Here is a 19,320-nt window from a genome sequence, read left to right on the forward strand (position 1 = left end):
CACGAGGACAGATGCAGAGCCTCGGTCTGACGCCATTAAAAGGTCATTTACCACCTTCACAAGTGCAGTCTCAGTGCTATGATGGGGTCTAAAACCAGACTGAAGCATTTTGATTACATTGTTTGTCTTCAGAAAGGCAGTGAGTTGCTGCGCAACAGCTTTTTCTAAAATTTTTGAGAGGAATGGAAGATTCGATATAGGCCGATAGTTTTTTATATTTTCCGGGTCAAGGTTTGGCTTTTTCAAGAGAGGCTTTATCACTGCCACTTTTAGTGAGTTTGGTACACATCCGGTGGATAGAGAGCTGTTTATTATGTTCAACATAGGAGGGCCAAGCACAGGAAGCAGCTCCTTCAGCAGTTTAGTAGGAATAGGATCCAGTATGCAGCTTGAAGGTTTAGAGGCCATGATTATTTTCATCATTGTGTCAAGAGATATAGTACTAAAACACTTAAGTGTCTCTCCGATCCCAGGCCCTCGCAGAGCTGCAGCAGATCCAGGACAGCTAAGCCCTGGAGGAATACGCAGATTCAAAGAGGAGTCCGTAATTTGCTTTCTAATGGTCATGATCTTTTCCTCAAAGAAGTTCATGAATTTATTACTGCTGAAGTGAAAGCCATCCTCTCTTGGGGAATGCTGCTTTTTAGTTAGCTTTGCAACAGTATCAAAAAGAAATTTTGGATTATTCTTATTTTCCTCGATTAAGTTGGAAAAGTAGGATGATCGAGCAGCAGTGAGGGCTCTTCGGTACTGCACGGTACTGTCTTTCCAAGCTAGTCGGAAGACTTCCAGTTTGGTGTGGCGCCATTTCCGTTCCAATTTCCTGGAAGCTTGCTTCAAAGCTCGGGTATTTTCTGTATACCAGGGAGCTAGTTTCTTATGACAAATGTTTTTCGTTTTTAGGGGTGCAACTGCATCTAGGGTATTGCGCAAGGTTAAATTGAGTTCCTCAGTTAAGTGGTTAACTGATTTTTGTCCTCTGACGTCCTTGGGTAGGCAGAAGGAGTCTGGAAGGGCATCAAGGAATTTTTGTGTTGTCTGAGAATTTATAGCACGACTTTTGATGCTCCTTGGTTGGGGTCTGAGCAGATTATTTGTTGCGATTGCAAACGTAATAAAATGGTGGTCCGATAGTCCAGGATTTTGTGGAAAAACATTAAGATCTACAACATTTATTCCATGGGACAAAACTAGGTCCAGAGTATGACTGTGGCAGTGAGTAGGTCCAGAGACATGTTGGACAAAACCCACTGAGTCGATGATGGCTCCGAAAGACTTTTGGAGTGGGTCTGTGGACTTCTCCATGTGAATATTAAAATCACCAAAAATTAGAATATGATCTGCTATGACTACAAGGTCTGATAGGAATTCAGGAAACTCAGAGAGGAACGCTGTATATGGCCCAGGAGGCCTGTAAACAGTAGCTATAAAAAGTGATTGAGTAGGCTGCATAGATTTCATGACTAGAAGCTCAAAAGATGAAAACGCCATTTTTTTTTGGTAAATTGAAATTTGCTATCGTAAATGTTAGCAACACCTCCGCCTTTGCGGGATGCACGGGAATATGGTCACTAGTGTAACCAGGAGGTGAGGCCTCATTTAACACAGCAAATTCATCAGGCTTAAGCCATGTTTCAGTCAGGCCAATCACATCAAGATTATGATCAGTGATTAGTTCATTGACTATGACTGCCTTTGAAGTGAGGGATCTAACATTAAGTAACCCTATTTTGAGATGTGAGGTATCACGATCTCTTTCAATAATGGCAGGAATGGAGGAGGTCTTTATCCTAATAAGATTGCTAGGGTGAACACCGCCATGTTTAGTTTTGCCCAACCTAGGTCGAGGCACAGACACAGTCTCAATGGGTATGGCTGAGCTGACTACACTGACTATGCTATTGGCAGACTCCACTAAGCTGGCAGGTTGGCTAACAGCCTGCTGCCTGGCCTGCACCCCTATTTCACTGTGGGGCTAGAGGAGTTAGAGCCCTATCTATGTTGGTAGATAAGAGGAGAGCACCCCTCCAGCTAGGATGGAGTCCGTCACTCCTCAGCAGGTCAGGCTTGGTCCTGTTTGTGGGTGAGTCCCAGAAAGAGGGCCAATTATCCACAAATGTTATCTTTTGGGAGGGGCAGAAAACAGTTTTCAACCAGCGATTGAGTGCTGAGACTCTGCTGTAGAGCTCTGCCACTTCCCCTAACTGGGAGGGGCCAGAGACAATTACTCGATGCCGACATCTTTCTAGCTGATTTACAAGCTGAAGCTATGTTGCACTTGGTGACCTCTGACTGTTTCATCCTAACATCGTTGGTGCCGACGTGGATAACAATATCTCTATACTCTCTACACTCGCCAGTTTTAGCTTTAGCCAGCACCATCTTTAGATTAGCCTTAACGTCGGTAGCCCTGCCCCTGGTAAACAGTGTATGATCGCTGGGTGATTCGTTTTAAGTCTAATACTGCGGGTAATGGAGTCGCCAATGACTAGGGTTTTCAATTTGTCAGAGCTAATGGTGGGAGCCTTCGGCGTCTCAGACCCCGTAACGGGAGGAGTAGAGACAAGAGAAGACTCAGACTCAGACTCCGACTCGCTACATAATGGGGAAAACCGGTTGAAGGTTTCTGTCGGCTGAATGAGCGACACCGGTTGAGCATTCCAACAGTATTTCCCTCCAGAAGCCATGAGAAAGTTGTCCGGCTCGCGGGGACTGTGCGGGGGATTTATACTAACGTTACTGTCTGTACTTACTGGTGGCACAGACGCTGTTTCTTCCTTTCCTACACTGAAATTACCCTTGCCTAACGATTAGCGTCTGAAGCTGGGCTTGTAGCACAGCTATTCTGCACGTAAGGCGATCGTTCTCCTGTATATTATGAGTACAGCGACTGCAATTAGAAGACATCATGTTAATGTTACTACTTAGCTTCGGCTGTTGAAGATGTTGACGAACCATGTCCAGATAAAGCGTCCGGAGTGAAAAAAGTTGAATAAGGGAAAAAAGTTGCGATGGAAAAAAGGGAAAATAAAGTAAAATTGGCAGCTAAAACGCACAGGAAAATGACTCTTCTGTCTCGGGATAAAACGTCCGGGGTGAAAAAGTTTAACGAAAAAAGATGAGTGAGGACAAAACTAAAAAGTTGGTAAATTTGTTGAACACAGAGATTGATTAAACGTTTATTAAAAGTAAAACGTGAATAGTTTGGCAGGTAGCCAAGTAGCAACAAACAGCACAGCAGCACGGAGACAATGCGGATTGGAACGCCGACTGCGAGCCAGGCCTAATCAAGGCTTTTTACTGGAGCTGCACGCTGTTCTCCTCTATTCAGATTAGGTTGATATTTTTGCTGCTTCAAGTGACATTTTGTCAGGATTAAATATACCGGAGGGTTCATATTCAAATGTGTGTTGCAGTTGGCATGATTATTCCATGTTCAGTGCTGACAGAATTCAGGTAAAGGGGACGTTCACTGATTTATCTCTTCATGTTAAAGTTAGCTGCACAACATCTTGCATACCAGAGATGAGAAAATATTAGCTTTTGTGATAATGGGATGTTCCTATACAATCCACCTGGCAACATGTTCAGTTTATAATGGGATGTTCCTATACAATCCACCTGGCAACATGTTCAGTTTATAATGGGATGTTCCTATACAATCCACCTGGCAACATACTCAGTTTATAATGGGATGTTCCTATACAAAATACCTGGCAACATGTTCAGTTTATAATGGGATGTTCCTATACAATCCACCTGGCAACATACTCAGTTTATAATGGGATGTTCCTATACAAAATACCTGGCAACATACTCAGTTTATAATGGGATGTTCCTATACAATCCACCTGGCAACATGTTCAGTTTATAATGGGATGTTCCTATACAATCCACCTGGCAACATGTTCAGTTTATAATGGGATGTTCCTATACAATCCACCTGGCAACATGTTCAGTTTATAATGGGATGTTCCTATACAATCCACCTGGCAACATGTTCAGTTTATAATGGGATGTTCCTATACAATCCACCCGGCAACATGTTCAGTTTATAATGGGATGTTCCTATACAATCCACCTGGCAACATGTTCAGTTTATAATGGGATGTTCCTATACAATCCACCTGGCAACATGTTCAGTTTATAATGGGATGTTCCTATACAATCCACCTGGCAACATGTTCAGTTTATAATGGGATGTTCCTATACAATCCACCTGGCAACATGTTCAGTTTATAATGGGATGTTCCTATACAAAATACCTGGCAACATACTCAGTTTATAATGGGAGGTTCCTATACAAAATACCTGGCAACATACTCAGTTTATAATGGGATGTTCCTATACAATCCACCTGGCAACATGTTCAGTTTATAATGGGATGTTCCTATACAATCCACCTGGCAACATACTCAGTTTATAATGGGAGGTTCCTATACAATCCACCTGGCAACATGTTCAGTTTTAGGAAGACAGAGTGCTTGACTTAGTGTCAACAGTGCTGTGCAGTCTCTACATTTGGCATAACTTTTTCCCCGCTGGATAATGACTGTTGGCCATTTTTATCAAGAGCAGGTTTTTGTACACAAACTTTTGTTTGTTGTTGTCTCGACAAATAACAATGTCCAAATCCCTGTCTGGAATGGTATGACTAAGTGCCCAGAAACACTGCAACATCACGTGTTAATAACATGACATTTTTCTGGAGCTAAAGACTGAACAAAGGATTCATAAAAAAGCAATCAAGTTCCTCCTGACAATGAGGCCATCACAACCATATCCTGCACCCTCACAGACGACCAGTCAGAGCGCTCTATACTGCCGTCAGGCCCAATCAGATTCACTGTTATACTGTAGCGGTGCAGCCACTCCACCAATGGTCCCTGAAAATAGTGAAGACAAGTAACTAAGGGAAGAGAGAAATTGGGAGTCCTGACTGGACCCCTCCCTGCCTGGCAGACTCAGGGCTGCTGACTGGACCCCTCCCTGCCTGGCAGACTCAGGGCTGCTGACTGGACCCCCCCCTCCCTGCCTGGCAGACTCAGGGCTGCTGACTGGACCCCTCCCTGCCTGGCAGACTCAGGGCTGCTGACTGGACCCCTCCCTGCCTGGCAGACTCAGGGCTGGGCAGCAGCCATTTTGACAGATTTAAGTGCTTCCTTTTTTCTTCCAGGTTGTCGCTTACAAGAAAGGTTCAAATCACAAATGCATGTGCATCTTGTCTGGGGGGTTTAGCAAAGAAGAGAGAGAGAAAATCAATTTATTAAAAAATAAACTTAATAAATAACCTTTTTTTAGTTTTTGTATTTTCCGATCCCTTTTTTGTTGACTCCCCCATAATGCATTGTGTTTGACCTTTCTTGTAGGGTCAGCCGGGCGGAAAGGGAAAGAGGTGTCCGTGGAGGAGACCACCACACCCAGTACCCCCTCCCTGCCTCCTCCTCTTCTCCCCCACTCCCCCCAGCTCCTCCTGCCCCGGATCCTCTCCGACCCCCCTAACACCTCCACCACCAACGGGACACACCCCTTCACCCCCACGGGTATCGGCCAGGACTTCTACAGCCCCCCCTTCCCTCTGGTGGGGGGCAAGATGTCCCTCAACTCCCTCCTGCAGCGCCAGCTCATGCAGACGTTCTACTCCAAAGCCCTGCAGGAGTCCACTCAGGGAGCAGCTCTGCTGTTCGCCCCTGTCCACTACACCCCTACCTCCACCCCTGGCCCAGGGTCTAGCCCTGTCCCCCTCTCGGCCAGTCCCCTGCCCCCCCAGCAGTCTCCTGCAGGCCCAGATGTGAGCGGTAGTGGCAGTGCCCCGTCCCCCTCTCCCAGCCAGTGTGAGGGGACCGGGGGCAGTGTGTCTGATGGGGAGGACATGGACACCTCAGAGATCGCCCGGCAGATCAAGGAGCAGCTGATTAAACACAACATTGGCCAGCGGGTGTTTGGCCACTATGTACTGGGCCTGTCCCAGGGCTCGGTCAGTGAGATCCTGGCTCGGCCCAAACCCTGGAGCAAGCTGACCATCCGGGGGAAAGAGCCCTTCCACAAGATGAGGCAGTTCCTGTCTGATGAGCAGAACATCCTGGCATTACGCAGCATACAGGGACGGCAGAGAGGTGAGAGGCATGTCTGTCTGTCTGTCTGTCTGTCTGTCTGTCTGTCTGTCTGTCTGTCTGTCTGTCTGTCTGTCTGTCTGTCTGTCTGTCTGTCTGTCTGTCTGTCTGTCTGTCTGTCTGTCTGTGTGTGTGTGTGTGTGTGTTTTCACAAACCTTTCCTCTGTTAATATGGTCTATCTATTAGTTGTCTTGCGTCACACCTGTGTCTGTCAGTGAGGGTCTGCTGCTTTAGTCATCCAGAAAGGCCTCCAAGCCTCCCTTAACCATCCATGATCAATACTGAAACCTTCACACATCAACGGTATTGACCAAACAGGAGGGCAGGGCTACAGTTTACCAGTCAGGTTCAACGGTATTGACCAAACAGGAGGGCAGGGCTACAGTTTACCACAGTCACATTCGATCGGCCAGACCTGCTGTTTCCGCGTCAGAGCATTTGATCTCTGCTCTGTGTGTTTTCAGGGAGTGGACAGACAGACCTTCTTTAACTGCCTTAACCCTTTGTTTAAGCTGTCAGTCCTATGTTTACCCTGTCGTACAGTTCAGTAGCTATGTTTTGTCATTTTGTGGAACATGCTTTATTGATAAAATTAAATACAGGTGCACATCGAAGCAGAAAGTTGGCGTTGAAGTTGAAGCAACGTGTGTTTTTTGTTTTGACAGAGGGCCCAGGCCAACCCCTTAGCCGTGCACAGGACGCACCGAAGCGGAGAGCCAGCTCTGACCAAGCCTCGCGGACAGGTCTGTCCCTACACACACACTTCTGTTTCTGTCCTTGTGGCGTGGCTTTGGATGATGTGTGCCTGTCTTGTGCATGTAACCCCCCCACAGTGGGACGTGCATCAGAGGAAGGCCAACGTGTATAATTTAGAGAGTTAATGAGCAGACAGTCGGTTTCAGCTGTAGGGTGACGTCTGTCTGTCTATGTGGGGGGTGGGGCGTCTTGCTGTAATATCTCTGTAGATCAACTATAATACTGTGCCTTTGTAACCAGTACCTGTTTGAAATTACCTTTCACTTGGTGGTATGTCTAACCTCCCTCCCTCTCCCCTTGTCCAGGTAACATCACCATATGTATCCGTACTCCGGAGTGTGGTTCAGACGAGGCCATCAAGTCTATCCTGGAGCAGGCCAAAAGAGAGCTGCAGGTGCAGAAATCTGGTGAGTGTCCTCTCCTCTCTGCACTATGGTGGAATAGGATGACAGTTGTCCCCACTGGTGATATAGGATGACAGTTGTCCCTTGATGATCCATTATATATATATATATATATATAGTGGTCTTTCTTGTCACATTCTGTTTGTCTTATTCAAAGGTCTAAGAAGTTAGTACTCTCACTTTATTCAGTATTGGCTGTTAGCGTGTGTGTGTGTGTGTGTGTGTGTGTGTGTGTGTGTGTGTGTGTGTGTGTGTGTGTGTGTGTGTGTGTGTGTGTGTGTGTGTGTGTGTGTGTGTGTGTGTGTGTGCGTGTGTGCGTGCGTGTGTGTGTGTGAGAGATACTGTCTCTGATATCCGTTGTCTTCTTTCTCCGTCCAGCAGACTTCTCCCATGGTACTTCCCCTGGTGGGGGGCTGAGAGGAGCAGGAGGAGGTGGTGGTTCGGACGAGGCCATCCGATCCATCCTAAAGCAAGCTCGAAGAGAGATGGAGGCCCAAAAGGCTGCTGTGGAACCCATCCTCAAAGCCTCCTCTTCCTCCTCTTCCTCCCAGAGGGACGTACTGGTCTCCCATCTGGCTGCCTCCTTCCCTGCCTCCACCCCCCTGGCTCTCTCCCTGAAGAAACCCCCCACCGCCCTCCCAGTCTCCCCCTCCTCGCCCTCTACAGTCATGGACTTCAGCTCTAGTGTGAAGAGGGAGGACAGGGGAGTGTCGATGCCAGACGGCCTGGCTGACGGGGTGCCCAGGCTGGGTCGGAGCTCCGAGGGGTCTGCCCGGGCTGGAGGGGTGCACTGGAGGGAGCAGTGGTGGAGCAACATGAACCCAGACCCCCGCAGAGATAAACCCACACTGGGGGGAGAGGAGAACCACACCCAGGCCTGCAGTGCTACACCTGCACCGGGGGGAGAGGAGAACCACACCCAGGCCTGCAGTGCTACACCTGCACCGGGGGGAGAGGAGAACCACACCCAGGAGGACTCTAAAGAGGTGAGTACCACAGTCAGAATATACACACACACCAGCCCTGGGTGAGAACACAGTGACTCACTACTGAAGAGAGGCCTGGTGAGAACACAGTGACTCACTACTGAAGAGAGGCCTGGGTGAGAACACAGTGACTCACTACTGAAGAGGCCTGAGTGAGAACACAGTGACTCACTACTGAAGAGAGGCCTGGGTCAGAACACAGTGACTCACTACTGAAGAGAGGCCTGGGTGAGAACACAGTGACTCACTACTGAAGAGAGGCCTGGGTGAGAACACAGTGACTCACTACTGAAGAGAGGCCTGGGTGAGAACACAGTGACTCACTACTGAAGAGAGGCCTGAGTGAGAACACAGTGACTCACTACTGAAGAGAGGCCTGGGTCAGAACACAGTGACTCACTACTGAAGAGAGACCTGAGTGAGAACACAGTGACTCACTACTGAAGAGAGGCCTGGTTGAGAACACAGTGACTCACTACTGAAGAGAGGCCTGGTTGAGAACACAGTGACTCACTACTGAAGAGAGGCCTGGTTGAGAACACAGTGACTCACTACTGAAGAGAGCCTGAGTGAGAACACAGTGACTCACTACTGAAGAGAGGCCTGGGTGAGAACACAGTGACTCACTACTGAAGAGAGACCTGGGTGAGAACACAGTGACTCACTACTGAAGAGAGGCCTGGTTGAGAACACAGTGACTCACTACTGAAGAGAGGCCTGGTTGAGAACACAGTGACTCACTACTGAAGAGAGGCCTGGTTGAGAACAGTGACTCACTACTGAAGAGCGAGAGGGGGGGATCTGGAGTGTCTGCCAGCTTACCTTTGTCTGTCATCATTCATCACAGCCATCCACACTCCCATTTTGTCTGTTAGTGTCTCACAGCCTTCATTTAAATCAACCCAGCTCTGAAGTTATCAATCAGTTTTGATCCCAATACAATTCAGAATATACTTAACCTAGTTAATGTGTGTGTGAGCTTATGCCTCTGTATCTGTTTAGCCATTCCATAATGTGTATGAGTGACTGACGTTTTATTTGTGTGTGTGTGTGTGTGTGTGTGTGTGTGTGTGTGTGTGTGTTAGGCACTGTCTCTGTCTCTAGGAAGTATGTGTGACGGCCTGGGGTCTGGTCGTAAACCCTGGAGCAAGATTACTTCCAGAGGCCTCCGCATGCAGCTGTGGCTGAACGGTGATCTGGGCCAGAACACACACATCGAGCCTGCTCACAACCAAGGTAATGGACTGTGTGTGTGTGTGTGTGTGTGTGTGTACTGTGTCTTGACAAACAACTGACAGACGTATGTATGGCTGACGATCATCTCTTAATCAGGCCCACCTCAATTTACAGTCAACTGCTGAGCTGTAAATGAACACCATTACACTGCTGGCTCATACAGCTCCACACACAGCCCTGGGTGAGAGCACTGCTCTCTTAGCCTGTTGATAGCTGTGGGTTGCTGCCATCATGTCAGCCTGTCCCCCCCTCCCTTCTCCCTCCCCAGCCCTGGTGTCAGGCCTCTGGGTGGGAGATGGCAGCAGAGTATGTCTCTCTCCAGGCGTAAAGAGGACATCATCTACACTGACAATTCTCCACGACTGCTCCATTCCAGCCTTCTGCAAAAACAGAACAGAGACAGGGAGGGGACAGAGGGGATTATGGGAGGGAGAAGGATAGATGCAGATACCCTATGAATACACCCCTTTTGTTGTTTGCCGATCTGAAGGAACTGGACAAGGTCTTCCAATGAGTTTAGAGGAGATTCAGCCACATTGTTAATACCTATTGGGTACTCAGTCAGACCTGCCAACACTGAGGGCTTTAAGGGGGTTTCCTTCTGTCTGGGCTTGTTGACTGCAGTGCTCTATGATGTCCCTGGCACTACACACCTCATTCCACTCATCATCAAGCTGTTGAAAAGTGCCAGGTCAAAAACAAAAAAATTTGCCCCCTTTGGGTGCCCAGGACCAAGATTAAGAAAACACTTAAATCCTTCTTCCTCCTGTGTAACCTACTGTACTGTCTGCTCCTACCCTGTGTTTCCTCTCTTCTCCAGCAGAGGGCACTCCCAGCCAGACCTCAGCCAGCTGCAGCCCTGCCCCGGAGTCTCCACTGAGCTCTGCTGAGGAGTCACTCAATGGTTTAGTGGGAGACCGGGACCCTCTGCCCCCCCCGGCCCCGTCTCTGGAGCCCCCATCTGGTGAGCCCTCAGGGGGGGAGTCCCAGCCTGGCACGCCCCTGCCCCTCCCCGGCCCCATCACAGGGCTCAGCATCCAGGAGACGATAGCCATGTCCCCAGAACTGGACACCTACGTCCTCACCAAGAAGGTCAAGGAGGTGCTGACCGATAACAACCTTGGTGAGATTCACAGACCTTTTAGTGTACCTTCTCTCTCTTTGTTTTCTCCTTCCTCCTCTCTGTTTTCTCCTTCCTCCTCTCTTTCTCTGTTTTCTCCTTCCTCCTCTCTGTTTTCTCCTTCCTCCTCTCTGTTTTCTCCTTCCTCCTCTTTGTTTTCTCCTTCCTCCTCTCTCTCTGTTTTCTCCTTCCTCCTCTCTCTGTTTTCTCTTTCCTCCTCTCTCTCTGTTTTCTCCTTCCTCCTCTCTGTTTTCTCCTTCCTCCTCTCTCCTCACCTATTTGTCTATTTTCTATTTTCCTTCTTTGTCGTTTTCTCTTAGTTTCACCCAATCTCTTTTTTCCTTTAGATTATTCATGAATTATCTCCAAATACAAGCTTGGATTTCCCAATCCATGGTGGTCTATTCAGACCTCCAGCCTGACCCCCTGTCGCTCTACCCTCTCTCCCCCCAGGGCAGCGTCTGTTTGGGGAGAGTATCCTGGGTCTGACCCAGGGCTCGGTGTCTGATCTGCTGGCTCGGCCCAAGCCCTGGCACAAGCTCAGTCTAAAGGGACGTGAGCCCTTCGTCCGCATGCAGCTCTGGCTGCAGGACCCACACAAAGTGGAGAAGCTGATGGACATGAAACGACTGGAGAAAAAAGGTAATGATCTCACAGACAGACAGACCAAACACACCCCAATGTGCTGATAGGACCGATTATGGACACGGACAATCACATGCTTTATTGGATGTGACATCATGTGACCCTCCAGGGGCCCACTGACAGTCTTCATCCTCCATCTTCATCATCATCAATAATAATGTTCCATTCATCTACTGCTTCCTGGTTCCTCCCGTTACTGCACTGTTCCATTCATCCACTGCTTCCTGGTTCCATTCATCCACTGCTTCCTGGTTCCATTCATCCGCTGCTTCCTGGTTCCATTAATCCGCTGCTTCCTGGGTCCATTCATCCACTGCTTCTTGGTTCCATTCATCCGCTGCTTCCTGGTTCCATTCATCCGCTGCTTCCTGGTTCCTCCCCTTTCAGCACTGTTCCATTTATCCACTGCTTCCTGGTTCCATTCATCCGCTGCTTCCTGGTTCCATTCATCCACTGCTTCCTGTTTCCATTCATCCGCTGCTTCTTGGTTCCATTCATCCGCTGCTTCCTGGTTCCATTCATCAGCTGCTTCCTGGTTCCTCCCCTTTCAGCACTGTTCCATCCATGAGCTGCTTCCTGGTTCCTCCCCTTTCAGCACTGTTCCATTTATCCACTGCTTCCTGGTTCCATTCATCCGCTGCTTCCTGGTTCCATTCATCCACTGCTTCCTGGTTCCATTAATCCGCTGCTTCCTGGTTCCATTAATCCGCTGCTTCGTGGTTCCATTCATCCACTGCCTCCTGGTTGCATTCATCAACTGCCTCCTGTTTGATTTCATCCCCTGCTTCCTCGTTTCCCCATCATTTATCTCTCCCTTGTGAGACTTAAAGGTAGAAACAGAGCGATGATGTTGCATTGCTCTGTTCCTCTCTCAGGCTGTACTGTAGATAGATATGAGAGAATGACATCATTGCTCTGTTCCTCTCTCAGGCTGTACTATAGATAGATATGAGAGAAAGGACAGAAGAGCAAAAGTAATGGACTTCAGCTGTTTGTAAAACATGATTTGCTAGTCAATGGAGTTGGCAAAAGCACAAACAGATCTCGGACCAGGCCTGGCTTCCCCAGCTGTCTCTGTGCAGGCTGTTAGTGACACCTGACCCCTCACACTGAGCATGCTGTCGTGACGTGACTTTTAACAGTAATCCGATGACTGTTATTTCTCTAATTAACTATGTTTAATTGTTACCCGATTTTAAATTAATCATGTAACAATTAACTGAACATCATTCTGAACATCGTAACCTCCTTGCATCTGCAAAAACCCCAGCCTTACTTATGATTCAGTACTACACAGATTGGTTTAATTATTTATTTACTAGCTAACTAAATGGTAACACAGGATAACATCCACACTTAATACATAAACAACAGGTCCCTAGCAGACTGACAACAACATGACTGCTTGTTACAAGAGAGAAAGAGGTAGAGAGACCGGGACAGAGACACTTAACGTTGGTACATTTAGAAACTACTCTCACTTATATTTCTCCTGTACTTTGCACTCAAACCGCCGCCCGCTTGGAGTAAGAAATAATGAATGTATTTATGTGAGGTGCTGCCGTGTAGCTCTCGCTCTCTGAAACGGGCCACCCTGGAAAGGGAGTTGGTCGGGCCAACTCACAGCTTGCTCCTCGTAAGGCTCTGATTGTCCAACAGTTACAACAAGTCTTCTACTGTTTTTTTTATATATACACACACACATATATATATATATATATATATATATATATATATATATATATATATATACAGGTAAAAGTCAGTAAATTAGAATATTTTGAAAAACTTGATTTATTTCAGTAATTGCATTCAAAAGGTGTAACTTGTACATTATATTTATTCATTGCACACAGACTGATGCATTCAAATGTTTATTTCATTTAATTTTGATGATTTGAAGTGGCAACAAATGAAAATCCAAAATTCCGTGTGTCACAAAATTAGAATATTACTTAAGGCTAATACAAAAAGGGATTTTTTAGAAATGTTGGCCAACTGAATAGTATGAAAATGAAAAATATGAGCATGTACAATACTCAATACTTGGTTGGAGCTCCTTTTGCCTCAATTACTGCATTAATGCGGCGTGGCATGGAGTCGATGAGTTTCTGGCACTGCTCAGGTGTTATGAGAGCCCAGGTTGCTCTGATAGTGGCCTTCAACTCTTCTGCGTTGTTGGGTCTGGCATTCTGCATCTTCCTTTTCACAATACCCCACAGATTTTCTATGGGGCTAAGGTCAGGGGAGTTGGCTGGCCAATTTAGAACAGAAATACCATGGTCCGTAAACCAGGCACGGGTAGATTTTGCGCTGTGTGCAGGCGCCAAGTCCTGTTGGAACCTGAAATCTCCATCTCCATAGAGCAGGTCAGCAGCAGGAAGCATGAAGTGCTCTAAAACTTGCTGGTAGACGGCTGCGTTGACCCTGGATCTCAGGAAACAGAGTGGACCGACACCAGCAGATGACATGGCACCCCAAACCATCACTGATGGTGGAAACTTTACACTAGACTTCAGGCAACGTGGATCCTGTGCCTCTCCTGTCTTCCTCCAGACTCTGGGACCTCGATTTCCAAAGGAAATGCAAAATTTGCTTTCGTCAGAAAACATGACTTTAGACCACTCAGCAGCAGTCCAGCTCTTTTTTCCTTAGCCCAGGTGAGACGCTTTTCGCTGTTTCTTGGTCAACAGTGGCTTGACACGAGGTATGCGGCAGTTGAAACCCATGTCTTTCAAGCGTCTCTTGGTGGTGGATCTTGAAGCCCTGACTCCAGCAGCTGTCCACTCCTTGTGAATCTCCCCCACATTTTTGAATGGGTTTTTTTCACAATCTTGACTAGGGCGCGTGATCCCTATCGCTTGTACACTTTTTTCTGACCACAGTTTTTCCTTCCCTTTGCCTCTCTATTAATGTGTTTGGACACAGAGCTCTGAGAACAGCCAGCCTCTTCTGCAATAACCTTTTGTGTCTTTCCCTCCTTGTGCAATGTGTCGATGGTCGCCTTTTGGACAGCTGTCAAATCTGAAGTCTTCCCCATGTTTGTGTAGGCTTCAGAACTGGACTGAGAGACCATTTAAAGCCCTTTGCAGGTGTTTTGAGTTAATCAGCTGATTAGTTTGTGGCACCAGGTGTCTTCAAAATGTAACCCTTACACAATATTCTAATTTTGTGACACACGGAATTTTGGATTTTCATTTGTTGCCACTTCAAATCATCAAAATTAAATGAAATAAACATTTGAATGCATCAGTCTGTGTGCAATGAATAAATATAATGTACAAGTTACACCTTTTGAATGCAATTACTGAAATAAATCAAGTTTTTCAAAATATTCTAATTTACTGACTTTTACCTGTATATACTGCTCAAAAAAATAAAGGGAACACTAAAATAACACATCCTAGATCTGAATGAATGAAATAATCTTATTAAATACTTTTTTCTTTACATAGTTGAATGTGCTGACAACAAAATCACACAAAAATTATCAATGGAAATCACATTTATCAACCCATGGAGGTCTGGATTTGGAGTCACCCTCAAAATTAAAGTGGAAAACCACACTACAGGCTGATCCAAAATTTGATGTAATGTCCTTAAAACAAGTCAAAATGAGGCTCAGTAGTGTGTGTGGCCTCCACGTGCCTGTATGACCTCCCTACGCCTGGGCATGCTCCTGATGAGGTGGCGGATGGTCTCCTGAGGGATCTCCTCCCAGACCTGGACTAAAGCATCCGCCAACTCCTGGACAGTCTGTGGTGCAACGTGGCGTTGGTGGATGGAGCGAGACATGATGTCCCAGATGTGCTCAATTGGATTCAGGTCTGGGGAACGGGCGGGCCAGTCCATAGCATCAATGCCTTCCTCTTGCAGTAACTGCTGACACACTCCAGCCACATGAGGTCTAGCATTGTCTTGCATTAGGAGGAACCCAGGGCCAACCGCACCAGCATATGGTCTCACAAGGGGTCTGAGGATCTCATCTCGGTACCTAATGGCAGTCAGGCTACCTCTGGCGAGCATATGGAGGGCTGTGCGGCCCCCCAAAGAAATGCCACCCCACACCATGACTGACCCACCGCCAAACCGGTCATGCTGGAACATGTTGCAGGCAGCAGAACGTTCTCCACGGCGTCTCCAGACTCTGTCACGTCTGTCACGTGCTCAGTGTGAACCTGCTTTCATCTGTGAAGAGCACAGGGCGCCAGTGGCGAATTTGCCAATCTTGGTGTTCTCTGGCAAATGCCAAACGTCCTGCACGGTGTTGGGCTGTAAGCACAACCCCCACCTGTGGACGTCGGGCCCTCATACCACCCTCATGGAGTCTGTCTCTGACCGTTTGAGCAGACACATAGGAGGTCATTTTGCAGGGCTCTGGCAGTGCTCCTCCTGCTCCTCCTTGCACAAAGGCGGAGGTAGCAGTCCTGCTGCTGGGTTGTTGCCCTCCTACGGCCTCCTCCACGTCTCCTGATGTACTGGCCTGTCTCCTGGTAGCGCCTCCATGCTCTGGACACTACGCTGACAGACACAGCAAACCTTCTTGCCACAGCTCGCATTGATGTGCCATCCTGGATGAGCTGCACTACCTGAGCCACTTGTGTGGGTTGTAGACTCCGTCTCATGCTACCACTAGAGTGAAAGCACCGCCAGCATTCAAAAGTGACCAAAACATCAGCCAGGAAGCATAGGAACTGAGAAGTGGTCTGTGGTCACCACCTGCAAAACCAGTCCTTTATTGGGGATGTCTTGCTAATTGCCTATAATTTCTACCTGTTGTCTATTCCATTTGCACAACAGCATGTGAAATGTATTGTCAATCAGTGTTGCTTCCTAAGTGAACAGTTTGATTTCACAGAAGTGTGATTGACTTGGAGTTACATTGTGTTGTTTAAGTGTTCCCTTTATTTTACACTGTATGTGTGTATATATATATACACACATACAGTGGGGAGAACAAGTATTTGATACACTGCCAATTTTGCAGGTTTTCCTACTTACAAGCATGTAGAGGTCTGTAATTTTTATCATAGGTACACTTCAACTGTGAGAGACGGAATCTAAAACAAAAATCCAGAAAATCACATTGTATGATTTTTAAGTAATTAATTTGCATTTTATTGCATGACATAAGTATTTGATCACCTACCAAACAGTAAGAATTCCGGCTCTCACAGACCTGTTCGTTTTTCTTTAAGAAGCCCTCCTGTTCTCCACACATTACCTGTATTAACTGCACCTGTTTGAACTCGTTACCTGTATAAAAGACACCTGTCCACACACTCGATCAAACAGACTCCAACCTCTCCACAATGGCCAAGACCAGAGAGCTGTGTAAGGACATCAGGGATAAAATTGTAGACCTGCACAAGGCTGGGATGGGCTACAGGACAATAGGCAAGCAGCTTGGTGAGAAGGCAACAACTGTTGGCGCAATTATTAGAAAATGGAAGAAGTTCAAGATGACAGTCAATCATCCTCGGTCTGGGGCTCCATGCAAGATCTCACCTCGTGGGGCATCAATGGTCATGAGGAAGGTGAGGGATCAGCCCAGAACTACACAGCAGGACCTGGTCAATGACCTGAAGAGAGCTGGGACCACAGTCTCAAAGAAAACCATTAGTAACACACTACGCCGTCATGGATTAAAATCCTGCAGCGCACGCAAGGTCACCCTGCTCAAGCCAGCGCATGTCCAGGCCCGTCTGAAGTTTGCCAAATTACCATCTGGATGATCCAGAGGAGGAATGGGAGGAATGGGAGAAGGTCTTGTGGACTGATGAGACAAAAATATAGCTTTTTGGTCTAAACTCCACTCGCCGTGTTTGGAGGAAGAAGAAGGATGAGTGCAACCCCAAGAACACCATCCCAACCGTGAAGCATGGAGGTGGAAACATCATTCTTTGGGGATGCTTTTCTGCAAAGGGGACAGGACGACTGCACTGTATTGAGGAGAGGATGGATGGGGCCATGTATTGCGAGATCTTGGCCAACAACCTCCTTCCCTCAGTAAGAGCATTGAAGATGTGTCGTGGCTGGGTCTTCCAGCATGACAACGACCCGAAACACACAGCCAGGGCAACTAAGGCGTGGCTCCGTAAGAAGAATCTCAAGGTCCTGGAGTGGCCTAGCCAGTCTCCAGACCTGAACCCAATAGAAAATCTTTGGAGGGAGCTGAAAGTCCGTATTGCCCAGCGACAGCCCCGAAACCTGAAGAATCTGGAGAAGGTCTGTATGGAGGAGTGGGCCAAAATCCCTGCTGCAGTGTGTGCAAACCTGGTCAAGACCTACAGGAAACGTATGATCTCTGTAATTGCAAACAAAGGTTTCTGTACCAAATATTAAGTTCTGCTTTTCTGATGTATCAAATACTTATGTCATGCAATAAAATGCAAATTAATTACTTAAAAATCATACAATGTGATTTTCTGGATTTTTGTGTACCTATGATAAAAATTACAGACCTCTACATGCTTTGTAAGTAGGAAAACCTGCAAAATCGGCAGTGTATCAAATACTTGTTCTCCCCACTGTATATACATACATATCCTTTTTTTAAAATATATATGTCCCTTTATTACATTCCAACCCCACCATCCCTCCCTAATTGGAGTAAACTAGTGAACAACAATGCTTAGGCCTCAACTACCAGCTTATACATACTATATACATTTTATGGACACAGTCAATAATTATATTTTGTTTGTTTTTACTCCTGAACTTCCTCCGATCATTTTCATGATGTCCATTTGGTATGCTTCTATATGCCATATCTTTCTAACTGTGCTCTTTCACAAAAGCTCACAATATATAACCTATATACTTATTATGGACACAGCATGCCTTACACTAGTTATCTTGTTGTTATTAGTTGTTGTTATTAGTCCCATCCTTCAGCTCCATTCAATACCTCCCATCTATCTCTTAACACCATCCATATTGGATTTATATTTGCCATATATTTTTCAACTGTACTGTGATGTTTTACAAAAGTTCTTAACCTTTCTATTCTCATAGTTTCTACAGTTTGTAAATTGAAAATAAATATCTTTGCTAAAAGTATTATTATATCATTGATCGATTGACTATGACTTTTCAGATTACCCAGTAGTGCTATCTGCAGGGTCAGCTCCATGCAAATATTGCAATCCTTCAGCCAGTCCTGGACCTGTGTCCAGAAACAAGCTACAAATGGACAGTACCAAAACAAATGATCTAATGATTCTGTCTCTTCACAGCCAATCTGCAGAGCTGGGAAGATTGTATCCCCCCATACAAATAACATTCTATTGGTAGCAAGAATTTTATATAATAATTTAAATTGAAAGATTCTAATTTTTGAATCCGGTGTCGTTTTGCGTGTCAGTTCATAAACACTATGCCATGGAATCGGTACGTCAAAAATCTCTTCCCAATTATTTTGCAATCTATATGGGACGGCTGTCAATCTTTTGGTCCTTAAATGAAACTGATATACTTTTTTATTTATCACAATTTTCTTTAACCAGTTATGTTCTTTAATGCAAGGTTGACAGACAAGTTCCTTACTTTTTCCTCCTTCCACTTTCCTCTTCCATTTTTGCGGTAATGCTGCAATTATTTGGTTGTAATTTTGGGTAGAGCAGACATTTCCATATGTTTTTGTTAGCTGCATGTGCGACATAACTCCACCATTCCTACCGATAATATAATTTACGAAGATTATACCTTTTTTAAGAAAATAACAGTTTTTTATCAATTAGTATATTTCAGTTTAACCACAATATTTGTTGCAATATTTGTTCTGTCATTTCTGGAGGATTAAATTGAAATTGCAACCAACTTTCTATGGCTTGTTTTAGAAATAGTGATATTTGGGAGATTTCCTTTTCAAATACCTGAAAGTGAGGGGTTGTAATCTGAATAAAGGGAAAAAGTTCCTTCTTGAACATAGGGTGAGACAATCTTACTAGTTTGCTAGAGAACCAGTTCGGATTTAAGTATAATCTTTGTATGACTGAAGCTTTTAGTGGTAGGTCTAATGCTTTAATATTTAATAATTTCTGTCCTCCTAATTCAT

General features: G+C 46.1%; 1 protein-coding gene across 5 annotated transcripts in view; it reads left to right on the top strand.

Annotated features, from left to right (window-relative positions):
• The window catches only part of LOC121567671 (protein CASP), a 159,557-nt gene that overhangs the window by 110,148 nt on the left and 30,089 nt on the right, over positions 1-19,320 (top strand). For 2 of the 5 annotated variants that reach the window (XR_006001147.2, XM_041877873.2), the window contains exons 15-21: positions 5,370-6,116; positions 6,780-6,857; positions 7,176-7,277; positions 7,653-8,260; positions 9,346-9,496; positions 10,317-10,619; positions 11,070-11,258. The exons of 1 other annotated variant lie outside the window; for it this stretch is intronic. Coding sequence is in view for 3 of the 4 variants with exons in the window: in XM_041877873.2 (XP_041733807.2) it covers positions 5,370-6,116; positions 6,780-6,857; positions 7,176-7,277; positions 7,653-8,260; positions 9,346-9,496; positions 10,317-10,619; positions 11,070-11,258 (2,178 nt within the window). In the remaining variant the exon portion in view is untranslated. The remainder of the gene's footprint in view (positions 1-5,369; positions 6,117-6,779; positions 6,858-7,175; positions 7,278-7,652; positions 8,261-9,345; positions 9,497-10,316; positions 10,620-11,069; positions 11,259-19,320) is intronic. 2 more of the 5 variants (XM_041877874.2, XM_041877875.2) reach the window with 2 other exon arrangements.

Source organism: Coregonus clupeaformis, chromosome 6, assembly GCF_020615455.1.
Source record: "Coregonus clupeaformis isolate EN_2021a chromosome 6, ASM2061545v1, whole genome shotgun sequence".
In the NCBI taxonomy this organism is placed as follows: domain Eukaryota; kingdom Metazoa; phylum Chordata; class Actinopteri; order Salmoniformes; family Salmonidae; genus Coregonus; species Coregonus clupeaformis.